The following is a 17,681-nucleotide window of genomic DNA, read 5'->3' as shown; positions in this document are numbered from 1 at the left end:
AAATTTTTATAACGTTTGATCATTAAAGTAAAATATCTGAAATATTATAGATACGAAAATATAGAAATTAACTTAAATAGATAATTTTTCAGTCTAAATCAATCGGATACCGGACTAACCGACACCGGATGCAACATAAAAAATAACTATGATAACAAATTTCTATAACTTCTAAAATATTAAATTTAAACGTCTGAAATATTGAAGATGCGAAAATATAGAAATTAACTCAAATGGATAGTTTTTTTTTTTGTCCGGATCAATCGGACGCCAGACTGATCGACTGACGCCGGGTGCAAATAAAAAATAACTATGGGAACCAATTTTCATAACGTCTAAAACATTAAATTTGAATATCTGAAATATTAGAGATGCGAAAATATAGGAATTAACTTAAATGGATAATTTTTTTAGTCATAGTCATTTTGATGCATATCTTTTGATGTTATAAATAGTCATTTCGATGTTGCAGACGTTATTTTTAGATGGATTGTTGGAGCTTCTAATCCATCGAACGTCCGGGCACTAGCATTTCCGGGATCCTTGTAGGTAAACGTCTCTCTAGTTCCTCCAAAGTTCCTTAGATCCGGCTCCCTCCCTCCCCATCTCCAATGAGCTCGCCAATGGGAGGGAGCGGGGCCACCCCTAATTCCGTAGCTTGTATAGCAACCTCAATAAAATAAGTTATAGTTCTCAGTTGTGTCTTCCTCCTTGGCTCCTCGTCGGTGTGACTGCAACGACGGCCAATGTCATCTCTACCGACCAACTTGTAGTGGACAAGGTGACCTCCAGTCCCCTTCTCCCTCCCCTTTACCTGCCGAATTTTTTGTTTCTTTTTGCCTAGCAGGGTTGTTTGGGGGTGACGCTCCGTCGATCCCGCCATCCTTTGGATTGGGGGCCTTCGCGGCAACACTGGCCTTCACCAGAGCACCACCATGGTGGCTTCAAGCAGAGGCTCTATCAGGCCAACATTCATTGGTACGGTCGCTGTTGGCGACACCAGATGGTTGCAACTCCATATTTGACCAAATCTTGCAAGAATGGAGTTCAATTCGTTTTGGAGGAGACAACACATCCCTGTGTTATTTTGTCAAAAATTGATGACTTGTGGTGCTGCTATCCGATCCCCAAATCTTGTCATGGCAATGTCGATGGCAAATCTTCAATTTCAATATTAGTATGAATGCAAGGTTTCTCAAATCGCTGAGTTCATAAGAGTTGGTACACATAGTGATGGCAATGTTTATGCCTGCGTTCAGGTTGATCACAGTCGATGATTGCGATTGGGTTTGTCAATCCCCATATTTGACAACCGTGGTATGTGGTCATGAGCTTGAGCCTGGTGAAAGGAAATTGGTATCTATGGCTCAATGCATTTAATCCTCAAGTATCTAGGCGGTCAGACAGTTGCAGGGTGCGCCAGCTGTTCTATCGGAGGGCATGCTAGAGGACCCTGTGATGTTTTCATCGTGGCCTTTTGATACCTTAGTCAAGGTTCAACGCCCCCCGACGACAGCATCGGCTATGTGAACTCCTTTTCGGACTCAGTCGTCTCAGATGGTTGTATTCTCGCCATGTTCTTGTGCGTCGGATTGTTTTTAAGCGGTCACCAAATCCTATTGTTTTAAATTTTGTAGCTGTGCAACTATTTTGGTGTTTGTCAGGACTTCCTCCAGCTGTACTGTATTTGGCTGTGGTATTTAATATATAAATCCACTGTTTATAAAAAAAATAGATAACGGGCGCCTTAATCCCCTGCAGGTAATTCTAACCGTCGCAATTTGACCAGTCAAAGCTCTCCGAATGCCCTTAGCGGGTCCGACTTCGTAGGCCCCGCACTCCACCTAACCCGATCCGCCAAGCCAATCAGTAGTACTCCTACCGGGCGCGGCTAGGGCTCCGACGAAGAGGCCGCCATGGCGACGGCTGGCGGCGAAACGGAGGCGCTGCGGGCGGAGGTCGCCGCGCTAAGGCTGCGCGTGCAGGTGGGCAACTCCAGCTACAGCTATGAGTTTTTCTTGCTTTCTTTGCCTAATTGTTTCGATCGATTGGGTAAATTTGCTTCTTTTCTTTATTATTAAAAATGGCGGGTTGGATGTGGCTAGGAGTTGGAGAGGGAGAACCAGAGGCTGGCCAAGATTGCTTCCAGCTGTAACTGCAGAATCAAGGTGATGCTCTTCACTTTCTTTCGGATGCCAGAAATGAGAGATTTGAGCGCTTTCGTTCATTAAGCTTCATGCATTTGAGCTGATTAGTTGTTTTCTTACTACCTTTTACCATGTTGAATTTTTGGAGGGTAATGTATAAAATATCAATGTTATTTGCAATTGTTGGTCCCAGGCCATAACTGGAAATTGAAAGCCTTGTAGTCTAGTTGCATTCTTGTTTCGTGCGTGAAAGATAAGGTCACAAGACATGTGTGAGGAAAGATGATAACTGTCTATAACGATTCGCTCATTACCAGATAGGATACTAGTTTTGTACTTGAGAGCAGAGCCCTCCACATGGTGATTTAGGTGCAGAGAGTAAAATTGCCACTGTGACTTTATGCGAGCAAGTTGTATCCTTGCTTGCAGGCTTTGACAAACAAGACTTTTTTCTTCTATGAATTGCATACTGTGTTCTACTCTTATTGTGAGGCAAACTTGTTTGAGAGCACAGTGGTAATCCATACCTGTCAATTTTTTTCAGTTAATTAATGTAAGGTCATTGCCTATATATTGTTATGACATGTTAATCATAGAACACCAGTTTTCTGGTGACATAAAAATGAGACTTGAGAGAATTGTAGTGGTTGTTTGCTGCCAGATTTCTTTTGTACTAAAAGGAACTTCCCATTTTTTGTACCTGTGTAAGATTAGTGTCCTGATTATTCCCTGTGGGTATGTGAAAAAGAATTTCGATACATCTATATGCCAATGCTTGGTATTATCCTTACATGCACACTCAAACAAATTTGTAGAACTCAAGTGCGACTGGATGATGCACACAAAATTCAAAAATGGTTTAGGATAATTCATATGCATATGTAGGATTCAAATTATTTTGATGTTGATATCATTTGCGTAAGTAAGTCAATGTACTGTTGAACTTTTATCATTAGCATGAGAATCTATCTGTTGATGTTTTGCCAAACTTTGTTCTTCTACAGGAAGACACCATCGTGTCCTTTCCAGTTGCTAGTACAGGTTTATATGGCAGTAACCAAGAAGCACATCTGAATGGAAAATTACATGAAAGTAGCACTTCAAAGAAAGATTTGAGCTTTCCATTTGATCACATGGTAATATCTAATGAAAATGAAGTGCAGGTGCATATTTTCAAACAAATTCTTATCTGATCTAGTACATGATTTTCTATTGAGAGGGTTATCTAATTAATGTATTTATGCTTGATCTACAGTGCAGTAAAATTGCGAAAGGCACTGGTTTACCTGATGATTCAAGCAAACGTGCTAATAGAATAGGTGCTGACTAAGATACGCCAATTGTATATGTTCTCTTTATTTATTTATTTTTGTTATGAGAAACCCTTTTTGCCTTCATTTTCACAAATGTTCAGTGTGTCTGCATCGATACCAATGGAATAACACTTTTCAGTCTTCCCCATGACTATTTGGAAATATTAACCAGGTTAAAACAATTATGAATTTTACTGAAATTTTCTGTTTAATGCGCAGGTAGACAAGTGGGGATTGTAAGTCAGTGCACAAAACGACTAGTGGCTCTCAAAGTCATGTACTTCGGCCAGAGGTATGTTGTAATAGAACATACATCTTCATTTAGTCTGATTATGCATTCTTCTATACATTCTTTAATAGTTTTTGATGAATTATTTCATTAGAATTCTACTGCTCTCAGCCAAGTAGAAGTGAACTTCTATATTGGTGCATGTCAAGAGGGTTTTTTTTTTACTGAACCTTTTCGCCAATCAAACTTTGTGTAAGTACTATTAAAACATTCATATTCGATGTGGCTACTAGACTGCTTAAGTTTATCCCAAGCAAATAAAATATTAAATAAGGCTTCCATGTTCTTTCTCTAATATTATTAACATTATTTTTTCAAATGTTGGGCCTTCTCCTGGCACCTGCATTTGCGCTCAGTTTTTTGCTGGTTCACTATGTAACTCGTATTGCTTGTGATTTCTCTTTTTATCCCACCTTTCCATATGACTGTGCTTGTTCTTGTGCAGATTCTATGGATTTTCTTCAGAAGGTCAAGCGGAGCCAACAGTTGAGGTAATTTCCCAGAGGAGCTATTTACTTTGCTATTTTCAAAGTCATCGAAGGTTTTCTCAAGAAGCTCTTATCATTCTTCTGCCAGTCTGAGATATTTAAAGCATTTGAAAGAGCAAAACTTCTGGTTGGCAGTAGGAAAGAATCATGTTATTCTAGGTGTGGAAGAACTGACAAAGGAGTTTCTGCTACTGGACAGGTAGCTGCAGAATCCCTGTTATACCTGCGAGTAACTCAAATGCTATATGTTAATGAATGATTATTTGGTTATGTGCTTTTATATGCTTGTAACTCATGGTACTAGCTCATACGTGTTCTGGAGTAATGCTTTGTTTCTGATTTTAATGTTACAAAGAGCACTTTTCAAGACTCATCTGTGTTCTGGAGTAATGCTTTGTTTCTGATTTTAATGTTATAAGAGCACTTTACAGGACTCATGTGTGTTCTGAAGTAATGCTTTGTTTTCCTTAAAAAAAGTCATGCTTTGTTTCTGATTTCAATGCTATATAGAGCACTTTTCAGCACTCTGTCGCAAGAAGTGATGTCTATTGAATTAATAGTCTGTTGCTACTGATCATAGAAGTAATTGGTGTGCAACTAGGAAGATCAAGAAAAAAACAGCTTACTCTGACATTAAACTCAGTTCCCCCTTTCATGCCCTGAGAACTTGAAAAAAACATCCTCCTTTCTTTTCTTTTCAGATGTAGTCTTGGCTTCTGGTCTTCTAGATGCAATTTGACCTTAATTTTGTATGAAACATTGTTATATGTAGAAGTATAATTTTATCTAAATAATTTAGTTGGTCAAAGATAAAAAAGTTGGTTGCATACATTCCACTGCTATATTATTTTAAGAATGGAGATAGTATCAGATGTGCCTTTACAATTTATTATTTTGTATTGTGCCAAAATTGGAGCAATCTGGAATGTGCAACATAGCACTATGCATCAAAGAAAAGTTTTTACCGCTTCTGCAACATGCAGGTGATTTCCTTATATCTGCGATCAAACATAAAGGATGTAGGAGGGGACATGTTAGATGAAAGATCTGGTATGCTTTCCCTTAATATTCATATAGTGGTGCAAACCACAAGTAATTTAATGACATGAATACAGTATCCGATTTGTTGCTTAATTGAGCTGCTACTTTTATAAGGGGAAAATTCCATGATCTTCCCCTGTCAGTGGCATGTCATATGTTCCTTGTATGATATTTTCCTACTAGATGTCTAACTTGCATCTTAGCTATGCTTGCAATTGTTCTCTGTCAGACTAAGGTATTTTTGTCACAGAAATTGATTATGTGAAGGTATTGAATAGAATTCTTCCACGAGATATACGTGTAATAGGTTGGTGTCCTGTTCCAGCAGATTTTCATGCAAGGTCAGCTCAAGTTTTATGCTTATTGTTTTCTTTCTTCCTTTCTTCTTGCAAGTGTAAACATACTCTTACGCAAACGAGCATCATACTATTGACAAGTGTTAGTTCTATTAAAGAGATCACATATTTGCTGCTTTCTTTCTTTTTTTTTTTAAAAAAAAAGAAGATAAAGAGCTCCCTAATTTTTTTTATCAGGTTTTACTCGATTATCATACATTATACTGTTGTGTTGCTTTGTGATTACTGATCAGCATTCGATTTTCCCCCCACTGCTATTTTACAGATTCACCTGTGTGGGCAGGGAATATATTGTTGAGTTGCTTTGTGATTACTGATCAGCATTTGATTTTCCCCCCACTGCTATTTTGCAGATTCACCTGTTTGGGCAGGGAATATAAATACTTGTTTTGGAAAAGGGGCTTAAATATATTGGTACTAATGTTACCCTTGATTTCTATAGTTGCTAGATGAGTATAGACTTGTCCATGCCTACTGAGCTACTGACTTTCATTTGCAAACAGGAAATGCAGAAAGCTGCATCTAAGTTCATTGGAGAACATGACTTCAGGAATTTCTGCAAGATGGATGCAGAAAATGTGAGTAACTACAGGCGGCGCATTACAGAATTTAATATTTCTTCATGTGACAAAAGGTTAAATTTACATTTTAGTTGAACCCTCTTTTCTTTTGGCTATTAATATCCTGCAATTCCTAGTAAAAAATGCTTCACATCTTCTAGGTCCAACAATGATGAGCTGTGCTCCATGACAATCAAGGGTAGTGCGTTTCTGTGGCATCAAGTTCGCTGCATGGTAGCCGTGCTATTTCTAATTGGTCAAGGCCTTGAGTCACCATCTGTGAGTAAAATTCACCCTTAAGCTTCTTTTTGTTGAAGAGTCAATTGCACCACAGATGTTCCCTTGGGTCCATGAACCATGAACTCTCAATACTTATGTCTCTGTACATTATGCTGTTACGATGCAAATGTGCAATTGTAGCTGCATATTCACATATGCAAGTTTATAGACCTGATGTTGAGTTCCCAAATACATGGATATGAGTGGAACATCCATGCAAGAACCTGGCGCAATGTGCTCTTGACAGAAGCATGCATGCAGTTGGTTTTGTAAGGATTACTTACCTTCTCTGGATTTTTCTTATTTTGCCACAGGTAGTTGATTCACTATTGGATATTACTAGAACTCCTAGAAAACCTCAATATAAAATGGCATCAGAGCTTCCGTTGATTTTACGATCTTGTCTATTTGATAAAGCCAACTTTATGTGTTCATCAGGTATGTCTTGTTATTCAGAGATCATTTTTAGTCATGAAAGTATTGAATTACCACTGCAATCTTTGCTATGTACTTAAAGCAAGTGGTATCCCTTGCTTAGCAGACTGTATAATCTACTTCTAGTTCTTGATTTAACTGTGAAAAATGGCTAATTTAGATGATCCATTTTTGCTGCATATGCTTTGGTGTTAAATAGGAGCAACAGAATATAGTTATTTTTGAAAATGTTTGGCCATGGCCTGATATTTTCAGCAAAATTGAGCAAGTAATTTCTGAAAAACGTATTGTCAAATCAGTTCTCTTTTGAGTATAATGCTAGACTCCACATTGCATGGTCTTCAGTATCCGGTCATCAAGTTTTTTGTCGTTTGCATGGATATTAATTGTGATGCAATATTGTTCCACTTCAGATGCCAGTCGATCTCTGATTGAGCACTTGAAAGATGAATATCATCATTATATGCTCCAAGCAGCAATATTTCACGAGGCATTGCCCTGTTTACCTTTCCAAGGTACCTACATGCAAATATTTTCTTAGTTTTGTTTAATATCCTAATGATCTAAAAGTGACATACCACTGCAGAATCTAATCCATTGGAAACACTTCAGAAGAAGAGGACTCATATTCCTCTCATGTCACGAGAAACAGAGCGTAAGTTTGTAATATTTTTTACAGTCTGAACTTGCAGCACATTTCTTCTGTTATGTATTTCTGTGGACAAAACAATGTTTTTTGTCTGACCAGTCTCCACTCGCCTCTTCATATTCTGGCATTTCATTTGATAGTTCCTGGCCATTACTCTACGATAAGATTATTCCATTATGCAAGTATACCTAATGTCCGTCCCTTGATAAGGGCACTGCAGTGCATTTCCATCTTCCGATGCAATGCCTAGTTTCAACTTTGCTCTTGAACTTTCATACATCTGAAACTACATTTCCTGATTTTCCTCTTGTTTCAGCTTCTTATGAGGAACGTATAGCAAAAGTCAAAACAAAGTTGGCTGATAATATCTAGTAGAGTGACCGCCTTGAATTAGTAACACCAATACCTTTTCTTCGAACGGAATAGCACAAATGCTTTCAAGATAATGGATAGAATCTCCGAAGATCAGTTTTTCGTAGTGCAAATTCTGCCACAACTACAATCTACAGGTATGCTCATATATTTTACTATTTATTCCATTTCAGAACCATGCCTTCATTCCTTAAAATTTTCAAGCAGCAGTTTACTAAAATTCTTTGATAAGAGGCAATCTCTTTACGTCAATTGATGCTCCTTAATGCTTTGTGGTTTCATGATGTGTACAGTTTCATGGCAGATAATTGGATCTGTTAACATGTGGAGATGGAAACCGGCAGAGAACAAGAACGAGTGGATTTCATCATTTCGAGACAGTTTTATATCAGTGCCTTTCTGCCTATTCAGGCCGTTCAACAGTCCTCGACAATTAGAAAAATTAGAACATACAACATACAGACTAAAATAGAGTATGAGTGCATTGTATTCTGAATATGTTGTATAGCCTAGAAATCATCAAAATGTCACTTGCTGTTGTACCAAAACTGTAGCAAGTCCTGGATGTTTTTTTTTTTAATAAAAAAATTGAGTTTTGTATTTGCAGCCTCAAACTTTGGTGGATCATCTTGGTTTGTATTGAAGATTGAACTGAGTTGTGTCTAGCTCCTATGGTCGTGTCCCAACGCGGCATTGCAAAAAGGTTACTTGCACTGACATCTAAGCAACATTATTTTTCTGTTACTACTACGGGTGGGCAGAACCGTTTGATGATTTCCCAATCAAGTGGCCATCCTTGCTTCCAGGGTGGTAATTTGGTAGCAAGCTTTATTTCGCACCGGTCAGTGTCATGTGGTTGTTGGCTAATGCTTATGCTGCTGCTGTACAATATCAGCTGATGATGATTAAGGGATAGCAATGGCTCGTTGGGGTAGAAAAGTATTCTGCTATTAACTCCTTTACTCGATTGAAATACCCTCCTCCCTCAGATCTCACCTAGCACGCTTTGTGATCATTCGATGTAGGTCGATTTTTTTCCCACTCAGTCATCTTTCTTTTTTTCTTCTCTCTCTCTCTTTGGTGCATTCATCTTCCTCCAATTGTGTGATATTGACAGCGGCGGATCCACGGGAGGAGAGTACCTCGGCGCACTTAGGAGCTCCCAAGTCTCCTTTAATCTTTGGGCATGGAAGAGTAAATTGAGGAGGAAGAAGAAAGAAAAAGAAAAAAAAAGAAGAAGGGAGAGCCTTCTACTTCATGGCTCAATCCGCCACTGGACATGAATGTAGCACCCACTGCTACTGGGCATGGTTTAACTGACCGATAGCCCAACGGTTACCGAGCTCCAGTGGTTACCGAAAATTCACGATAACCGTGATAACCACTCAAAATTTGAATAAAATTCGGATAAAATTCGTTTGATAAAATTTAAAATTTGGAAAAAAATTCGTGAAATTGACCTCTCAGTAACCGATCGAATTGGACCGGTTACCGAGCGATTTTGTAGATTTATCGAACGGTTTTCTCGATTTTCAGTTAAGGTCAACAAAAAAACCAAAGATTATCTCAATCTTGTAAAATCAATAACTAATTCATCTAAGCTTCAAATCAAGTGAAACAAATTTTGTTGGTTTTCTTGTAACATGATCTACATGATAAAAGTATTTATACTCATAAAAAAGTTAAAAATTTTCTATGAGAAAATGTATTTGTTAAACCAAGTTAAATGCATAGTTTACTCTTTGCTAATCCAAAAATCATGAAACTAATTTTGTTAGTCTTCTTACATGATACTATGTATTTTAAAAATACATGAACTCATGAATTAGTTATTTTAACATGCATGATTGTGTAAATGTGTTGCGACTAGATTAATTCATAACTGACGCATCACACCTCAAATATTAGTGAAACCACTTTTATTAGTTTAATTATACTATGATTTACGTAGGAAAAATAATAGTAGACATGAAAAAGCTAATTACAGTGTTGTTTCTTAACATATTCACTTTATGCTTGTGAACTTTGTAAAAATTATAGAGAAATTAATAAAATTCTAAATAAAGTGAAATCAATATTAAAAATCCTTCTAAGATATGTTCTACACAAGAAAAATATGTGTTTGCATGTTAAACTTTTTCTTAATATGAGTTAATAACTGAGCCGCACGCTTCAACCTTTTGCATTTTTTTTAAACTTCCTCCCTATAGAATATGATGCAAACGATATTATTTTTTGAATTTTTTTCACATAAGGTCTTATAATTGTGTCTAGGTTTTTTAGGATTCTTTTGATTTTTTAATTTTTTGAATTCAAATTCGGTTACCATTTAGTTTCTGAAACTGAGCCGGACCGAGATGCCCGGTTATCACGTATTTTGGTTAGTTATCGACGAATTTTTAAACCCTGCTGTCAGGAGTCTAGGAGCGTAACTGCTCATCCCTTGCCACCTTAAGGGAGGGACCAACGCTCTTACCACCGTTGGCATAAATAAATAGTCCATGGAACCGAAAGCTTTCATAAGATTGAGGTGAAAGTTTTGTAGAATTTTAGCTGAAAGTAGAGAATTTTGATTCAAATGCTGAATTCTAACGACTAAAAGTGGAGTCAGTTTTAATTTCAATGTTCCTCCAAAAAATTCACATGCACTTAAAAAAACTTGTATTCGGTATAAGTTCTCATCAAAATATAACCTCACGAATAATTTGAAAAAGGACATCACAAAATACTTTTGATGGTTCTTCTTTTGAGATAATATTTTTGATGGCTTCTTTCGCAAAAAATATATTTTTGATGGTTTCTTACGAAAAAATATATTTTTGATGGTTTAGAAGATTGGTGGGTGGTCGTCGTGGGGCTGGTCCTCCTTTCTAAACCGTCAGGGTGGCCATTTGTTTGCATTGCACAGAGAGCTAGAGTTTCAGGATGAGCAACTAAAAGCCACAAAAGCAACACATACAAAAAAAGTAAGGGCAATCTAAAAGCCACAAAGAAAAGATCAAAAGAAGACAGGGAACTGAATTAGGACGAGAGCAAGAAGCCAAAAGAGGGGAGAGGAAGGAGAAGACGACGACGACGCAGCTGGAGAAGAGAGGAGGGATCTCCGAGAGGAGGAGGAGGAGGAGGAGGAGGAGGAGGAGGGGGCACAACGCGCATGGAGGCGGCGATGGATCTGATGCGGCGGATGCCGCCGGGCAGCACCGAGACAGCGCTCAACGCGCTGCTCTCCCTCCTCCCCGACCACTCCCTCGACCTCCTCTCTCAGGTTGATCTCCCGCACCAGGTACACACCCGCCGCCGTTCCTCTGTCCCAGTCGCTCCACCACCGCCTCTAGGTCCTTGGTTCGCATACGGATTGAACTGCTCCAAGACATTTGCCTTTCCCTTTTGTCTCGAATTGATTGGAAGCTCCGCCGGCGGTGCTGTTCTTGATTGTGTTATGTTCTGTTCACCAAAAAATGCACATTTCTTGGCGCCTTTGGTCCCTGCCTTGCGTGCCACCTTTGCTTGGCTTAGATTCGGTTCAACAATGGGTCCTTGCTTCCCTTACATTCGGTTGAATCAAAGTCCAATAGAATCGCGCTGTAAAACGGAACCGGAATCGAAGATAAGACGGCTGCCCGTCAAATAAGCCTAGGTGAATCCAAGTATGCAACCTCCACGAGTAAACAGTATCGTTATAGGCAATGTATTTATCAGTCTTTTAACGTGGAAGCATCGGGTTTCTCAGGAGATCAGTTTATTAAATCCTTCGTTCCCTTTTCTCGTCTCATTTCTCCGTGCTTCCAGTTTCTTACTAATAATACATTAGGAAAAATGGTGTAAATTTTTGCAGGTTTGCATGGATAAGGAGAGCATGAAGGAATACATTCTATGCGAGTATAACCGTGATGCTGACTCCTACCGGTCAGTAATTCATCTATATCCCATGATTCCTTTTACTTATGTACTCCATAAGCATTTGAAGAATTGAACCTGCAGCCAACTTATGAAGAAAAAATTGAAAAAAAGCGCAAATGGAAATGATGCAGTACGGCACATAACATTAGATTGCCTTTGTTTGTGGTGCTTGTTGCAAAAATAGTCTTATGTACTGCACTCAACGAAACATCTTTACATCATTTTCTAAGGAATCCCTTACCCTAAACCTAACCTTGCTAAACATCCCCAGTCATCCAATGAATGTATGCATCAGCAAATTAGCACACAGATCTGTATATGCGTTTAATGAATCTGATTCATTTGGGCAAACTTCGACTCTTAGGGGTTTATTTCTTAGTTCACAGTTTTTGATTGTGAGGTTGGCTTGCAGATCACCTTGGTCGAACAAATACGAGCCTCCTTTGGAAGATGGGACAGTTCCCTCTGAAGAGATGAGGAATCTTGAGATTGAGGCAAATGAAGTCTTTTCTGTCTACCGTGACCAGTAAGATTCATATTTCATCCTACTGCCCCTTCTATGCAGCGATGCTAAGTAAATGCAATATGAAAGAAGGCTATGATTAGTAGTAGCATGATTCCTCAATTTAGTATTTGATGTAAAAAAATTAATACAATATCTATTGTTTTGATGTAAAAGAATTAATACAATATCTATTGTTTTGATGTAAGCAAATTAATACAATATCTTCTATGGATGCTTAGGTACTATGAAGGTGGGATCTCATCTGTGTACATTTGGGAAGACGAAGATGATGGTTTTATTGCATGCTTCTTAATAAAGAAAGGTCCATACGAATGCTTGATGTGATCTTGTTTCTTTAACCATTAATAAATAACCAAAAATTCAGTTTACTAGAATTCCTGTTATGTGGTTACAGATGGACAAGGAAAAAGAGGGTACATGCAGATAGGTTCATGGGATGCTATCCATGTTATTCAGGTGACTCATGATAACATTGTTCATAACCTGCCAAATGTCAGGCTCGGTTTTTCTCCCTGCTGCTTCTTTTAAGTTTGGACTTAACAGGTGAAAATTTATGTGATGTCAATAGGTAGGTCCTGAGGAGGAAGGATCAGCACATTACTGCTTGAACAGCACTGTGATGCTGTCATTGACAACAGACAACAAGCAGTCTGGAACTTTTAACTTGTCAGGATCGATTAGACGGCAGGTTATATCTCCTGGCCCTTCGCTCTTCGTTGAATGTCGTCCAGTCCAATGTCATGCTATGTTATTAAGGTGCTATACTGCTATGTGAGGGATAGAACTAACTGGCATCCCTTTTTTCCACCATTATTGTTGTCTATTTAATACAGCTCAGAGTTTGTGCACAAAACAGTATAGACCATCAAGAAAATTCACATTTGTAGTAGTCTAGCTATGAATTGAAAAACAAAGGTACACTTCAAACAAATTAACTGCTAAGTTAATGCCAGTTTTAGTTATGGCTAGGGAGCTGATTGAAGCATGATATTATGTACCAAGCCAAGCAGCCAATAATTTCACATGTTGATGGAGCTATTTTGTTGTAATATGTTGATCAGTTACATAGGCAGTATTTTACCTCAAGCCACTTTGCTTTGATTAGAAGCACCGTGGAGATATAGAAAATCAGAGCAGGCTAATACAACAGGTATCTGTTTCTATTTGCAGATGAGTATGACTCTCGCTGTGGCAGATGGTCATCTTGTTAATATGGGGAAAATGATAGAAGAGATGGAGGGCAAGCTGAGAAATTCATTGGACCAGGTAACAGTTCCGCATTGCCAATGACAACTTTGATAGATATTGAGATCGTCCAAGTTGTCAACATCAGTTGCAACTTGCATTGACAACTTGTAAATCCATTAGTCTCCAAGGTTAATACTGTTGTGATGGCAGGTTTATTTTGGGAAGACCAGAGAAATGGTTTGCACTCTTCGGCCGCCACCGGAAGTACTTAATATGAGACTACCCGACAGCTGAGCTAATGTATAGAGACGTCAATTTAACAAAGGAAGATATGTTGTCTTGACAATTATTTCCATAGGCATAGTCAGTTCGTGTTTTTCCCCTTTTCATATGTATCGACACCTTGTTGAGGTACCATAGGAGTTTCTTGTCCACCGATCTGTGATTAAATGAAAAAGATTGAGCGAATCGTGTCAGCTGTATCCGAGAAGTTTAGACGAGAGCAAAAGTTGTATCTGCAGAAGTCTGTATGACTGCCAAATTCGTCTGCAGTAACATTCTGCTATTGGCGTTCTGTATTATGAAGATCTGGTGTTCTTGTGTCCTTACAATTTGCTGAAGCATGGATGGAACATGTCTCTATAATAGATTGACCAAAGTGAGATCTGAAGGATTTTTGGTTCCCATGCCGGTCACTACGCTGTAACAGGTACGAACAATATGGATTTGAGCTAAGTGGGAACAGTAGGGTGCTTGGACACTGCAGGCTGCAGTGGCGCGGCAGCGGCTTGCAGGGGCCCGGCGGCAAGCTCTGCCGGCCACGGCCCCAGACAGCCGCCGGTCAACACAGCCGGCTGCCGTGGCCGCTGGTTTGGACTACGAATTCGATGGTGTCGATCAGCTCCGGGAGGCATACAGCTGATCGATCAGCTCCGCTGACCTGAAAATAGTTGCAATCCGCTTCGTCTTTTTGATGTAACATAGGTTAGTGATCAACCATGTCTACATCAGCGAACCGATTGATCTAGTCATTTTCACGCCAATTACCCTCAAGGTCAATGATCAAGAATGTAGTTTACGGGGAAATAATTGGAGTCTTTTTTAGCTCTTGCCAGAATTGGCACTTGATTCAACAAAAAGAAAAAGACTACCGTAGTGCTCTAAGACGCTGCTCATCACATGGACACGTAGCCAATCCTATGACTATGCTACTGCATAAAAAAGCGCATGCCACAAGCGCTACAAAAAACGATGATAGCGTAAATCCAGTCTAATAGCTCGGGCTTCCCTGAACTGAACTACTAAACAGCATGACACAGGCAAACATCACACGATGGCTCAAATAAAAATCAACATGGAATCATACAAACAAGATGATCTTCTATGGCAGATGCAAATAAGCTTTGGCCAAATATTAATAACAGTAGTTCACAAGGTTCGGCCAAAAACTACAACATGACTGTTTTTCTTTACTTCATAGACAATGAGTGATCCATTCTCCAGATTTTACACCAAAAATCTAACGGAGCATCTAGCTAAAGACCATGCGCAGTCATCGATGGTGTTGAGCTAAACTCGGAGGCTTTTCATGGCTTCGCTTCCTCTGCAGCTGCTGCTGCTGGGGCTTCCTCCCCCTTGCTCTCCTCTGCCTTACTGCCTTCTTCATCTGCATTTTTCCGGTAAGATAAAATCAGTTCAGTGATGCCTTCAAGTCATGAAATGAAATGGAATGTCCCCAGAATTCACAAGGATAAACTATTTACACAGAGGGATGGAGCTAATCAAGGTTGAAATGATCCACAAGGGCCAAACAACCTGGACTAAGATGATTCAAGACACTCCTCAACGCTTGACCGCTTACTGTGAATTAGACTACAGCACTGGGTAGAAATCAACACTCACAACTGGCAAATGACCGTTTCTGGCAGCTCCAAATGTGGAACCATCCAAAACAGACGACAGCACATTTAAGGATATCGTTGCCAGATTTTTTAGCAGCCAAGCAAGAGAATAACATGCAAAGACTAAGGAACTTCTCATTGCTGGTTTCGTTCACGTGTAAGGGTGAAAACCTTTTGTCCACTAGTATTATACTGTGGGTTATTGTTGATATCAATTAGAGAGAATCATGTAACAACTACTTAGACTATGGTTGGAAAATTTGGCTAAAAGGAAAAACATCGAGCTTATAAGCTACCTATGAAAGATTCAGGATACAAGTATAGCTAAACTGTTAAATAGGATTAACAGACAAATCCAACATTTGAGTCAGCCCACATACTAGAATTTTCGGTTGCACATTTATTCAGAGGTGGTAATGCCAATATGTGACGGTCTTAAAGCAGCAGGAACAGGCTTCATCCCCAACTAGGTCATTGAGATGAGATGGAGAATGGTGTACCTTTGTTAGTGCTTTCAATCACATCGTCTTCATCATCATCCTCGATATCATCATCAGCACCTCCCATGTCCAGTTTCTGCAAACACAAAGTACCATAAGAACCTTTCCTCCCATTTTCTCTATCACCAAAGAAAGCTTTCAATAGACACTCACCGAGAAGTCCATATCACCAAAGTCATTAACTGCAACATGAATAATACATGTCACTTCGAGCAAAACCAGATCGTATTATGAAAATCAAAACAACCAAAACTGAAAGACTTACATCCAACATCCTCATCGTCCTCATCCTGCCATTTGTCCCAGTCAACCTTCAAGAACACAGGTGGCTTGCCCTCCTTCTTCATCAGCCTTGGCCACCATTTGCTCTCAGCTTTTTTGATAAGGTAGCATATGGTCCTTGGGGCAACAGCTGCCTTGCTCTCCTGCAAACAGCAAGGCCGGTACAATTAGCATCTAGAATGGTACATACTAAAGACAAAACCTGTCAAAAGTCACACCTACCTCCACATTCACAGCATCAAACAACTCAAGGTCAAGCTCGTAGGGCAAGTCATCAGCGCCCTTTGCCGAGAAGTTGAAATGGCCTTCAGGCTTCAAGTTCAGCTTCACATCCTTGGCGTCGGGCAGCTCGATTGTCAAGAACACCTTGTTAGACCTCTGCGCCCACTTAGTGCTCGGGTGACGACTGCAAGTATAGTTGGTCCCAAGACTTTATTCAAAACAATGCCAAAACAGCATTTCCCAGCCTGCAATTCTAAGCAAGTACTACACAATCACAGATGGTACACAGGCTACCCCCAATTACTTAATATAGCAACATGCTGGTTAAGGACAAAATCATCGCATGATTCCCTACAACTAAGCACATGGAGCATAAATAAGCACTAAAGCTGGCTAAAAAGATTTGCACCCCCAAACAGAGTATCCATTTTGAAGAAACCTAGGATTGCAGGTTGCAGCAAAAACTAAGAATTCGTGTATTTTCATATCTCTATCGATCAGTTGACTAAAATTTCTACGCGGCCATGCTAAACAACAGGTCAACAACTAATTTTCCCCGACACATCCGTGTTTCCGAGTCTATTTTCCCCACCAAACTTGAACAAGAGACTTGCAGAAAACCGACAGGCTAAATAACACCCAGATAGATGCGCACAATCACACACCCCAAACCCCACAAACTACCAGAGCACCACGCTGCCACACCACGGCTCATGAACTTGAGAAGTACGGAAAGATCGCGAGAGAAGTCGCAGCGAGTTACTACCTCATGATGCCTCCTCGGGAACTCCGGTGTGAGACTTGTTCGTCGCGTCGGGGATTTGTTGGGACTAGGGTTTAGACGACTTCGGGGAGACCGGCTATGGGGGACGGATGCGCGTGTGGTGGGGGAGGAAGAGGGTAGAAGAAGAAGCAGCGGACTGAGAGGGCAGCGAAGGCGACGGGGGCAAACTAGTAAAACTGCGGGTGCTACTGCTGCTTCCAAAAGGCTCTAGTTGCTTCCATTTCCTTCCGGTTACCGTGCCATGTGGATTTTTGTTCTTTTTTTAATCATTTTTTTCCATGTCTTGGTACGGCACTAGTTATCCTCCCTTGAGTTAATTATCTCTCTTCCTAGCAGATTACTGTTCATCATCTAAATAAGAATAAATTTTGCAATATATCTATCAAATGATTTTCCCCCTTATCCTTCAAATTTGTGTCCGTTCGATTTTCTTTTAAATTCGCTGATTC

General features: G+C 39.6%; 3 protein-coding genes across 5 annotated transcripts; 2 read left to right on the top strand and 1 right to left on the bottom strand.

The window, feature by feature from the left end:
* The first annotated feature begins 1,813 nt into the window (after positions 1 to 1,813).
* On the top strand, positions 1,814 to 8,529 carry LOC133916019 (uncharacterized). Of its 2 annotated transcripts, none has more exons than XM_062359482.1 (17): positions 1,814 to 1,985; positions 2,106 to 2,168; positions 3,152 to 3,283; positions 3,403 to 3,466; positions 3,680 to 3,752; positions 4,195 to 4,240; positions 4,326 to 4,436; positions 5,221 to 5,287; positions 5,529 to 5,619; positions 5,988 to 6,048; positions 6,138 to 6,268; positions 6,356 to 6,473; positions 6,788 to 6,911; positions 7,322 to 7,423; positions 7,495 to 7,563; positions 7,874 to 8,066; positions 8,223 to 8,529. In XM_062359482.1, the coding sequence occupies exons 1-16, from the start codon at positions 1,917 to 1,919 to the stop codon at positions 7,927 to 7,929; spliced, it is 1,377 nt and encodes a 458-aa protein (XP_062215466.1). In that variant the 5' UTR covers positions 1,814 to 1,916; the 3' UTR covers positions 7,930 to 8,066; positions 8,223 to 8,529. The 2 variants fall into 2 exon arrangements, with proteins under 2 accessions (XP_062215466.1, XP_062215465.1); XM_062359481.1 differs by having other exon boundaries at positions 3,152 to 3,310.
* Positions 8,530 to 10,815: 2,286 nt separating this feature from the next.
* On the top strand, positions 10,816 to 14,147 carry LOC133916018 (probable F-actin-capping protein subunit beta). Of its 2 annotated transcripts, XM_062359479.1 has the most exons (8): positions 10,821 to 11,212; positions 11,765 to 11,835; positions 12,242 to 12,355; positions 12,574 to 12,656; positions 12,750 to 12,811; positions 12,924 to 13,043; positions 13,526 to 13,621; positions 13,754 to 14,147. In XM_062359479.1, exons 1-8 carry the CDS (start codon positions 11,084 to 11,086, stop codon positions 13,835 to 13,837), a joined length of 759 nt encoding a protein of 252 aa, XP_062215463.1. In that variant the 5' UTR covers positions 10,821 to 11,083; the 3' UTR covers positions 13,838 to 14,147. The 2 variants fall into 2 exon arrangements, with proteins under 2 accessions (XP_062215464.1, XP_062215463.1); XM_062359480.1 differs by lacking the exon at positions 13,754 to 14,147 and having other exon boundaries at positions 10,816 to 11,212; positions 12,924 to 13,111.
* Positions 14,148 to 14,859: 712 nt separating this feature from the next.
* On the bottom strand, positions 14,860 to 17,420 carry LOC133916017 (co-chaperone protein p23-1-like). Its single transcript, XM_062359478.1, has 6 exons — positions 17,215 to 17,420; positions 16,449 to 16,632; positions 16,210 to 16,369; positions 16,098 to 16,126; positions 15,945 to 16,020; positions 14,860 to 15,209 (listed from the first exon to the last, which is right to left on the bottom strand). The coding sequence occupies exons 1-6, from the start codon at positions 17,217 to 17,219 to the stop codon at positions 15,130 to 15,132; spliced, it is 534 nt and encodes a 177-aa protein (XP_062215462.1). The 5' UTR covers positions 17,220 to 17,420; the 3' UTR covers positions 14,860 to 15,129.
* Positions 17,421 to 17,681: the final 261 nt, after the last annotated feature.

The sequence above is a fragment of the Phragmites australis genome, chromosome 4 (genome assembly GCF_958298935.1).
Source record: "Phragmites australis chromosome 4, lpPhrAust1.1, whole genome shotgun sequence".
NCBI classification, from domain to species: domain Eukaryota; kingdom Viridiplantae; phylum Streptophyta; class Magnoliopsida; order Poales; family Poaceae; genus Phragmites; species Phragmites australis.
This window is presented reverse-complemented; position numbering and strand designations above follow the sequence as displayed.

Coding starts and splice junctions, on each gene's coding strand:
- LOC133916019 (XM_062359481.1), top strand. CDS start 1,917: ATGGCGACGGCTGGCGGCGAAACGGAGGCGCTGCGGGCGGAGGTCGCC. Junction 3,311..3,402: donor CTAATGAAAATGAAGTGCAG/GTGCATATTTTC, acceptor CTTGATCTACAG/TGCAGTAAAATTGCGAAAGG. Junction 4,241..4,325: donor AAGCGGAGCCAACAGTTGAG/GTAATTTCCCAG, acceptor TTCTTCTGCCAG/TCTGAGATATTTAAAGCATT.
- LOC133916018 (XM_062359479.1), top strand. CDS start 11,084: ATGGAGGCGGCGATGGATCTGATGCGGCGGATGCCGCCGGGCAGCACC. Junction 12,812..12,923: donor ATGCTATCCATGTTATTCAG/GTGACTCATGAT, acceptor TGATGTCAATAG/GTAGGTCCTGAGGAGGAAGG. Junction 13,622..13,753: donor TGAGAAATTCATTGGACCAG/GTAACAGTTCCG, acceptor TTGTGATGGCAG/GTTTATTTTGGGAAGACCAG.
- LOC133916017 (XM_062359478.1), bottom strand. Junction 16,127..16,209: donor GGACGATGAGGATGTTGGAT/GTAAGTCTTTCA, acceptor TTCATGTTGCAG/TTAATGACTTTGGTGATATG. Junction 16,021..16,097: donor TTGGTGATATGGACTTCTCG/GTGAGTGTCTAT, acceptor TTGTGTTTGCAG/AAACTGGACATGGGAGGTGC.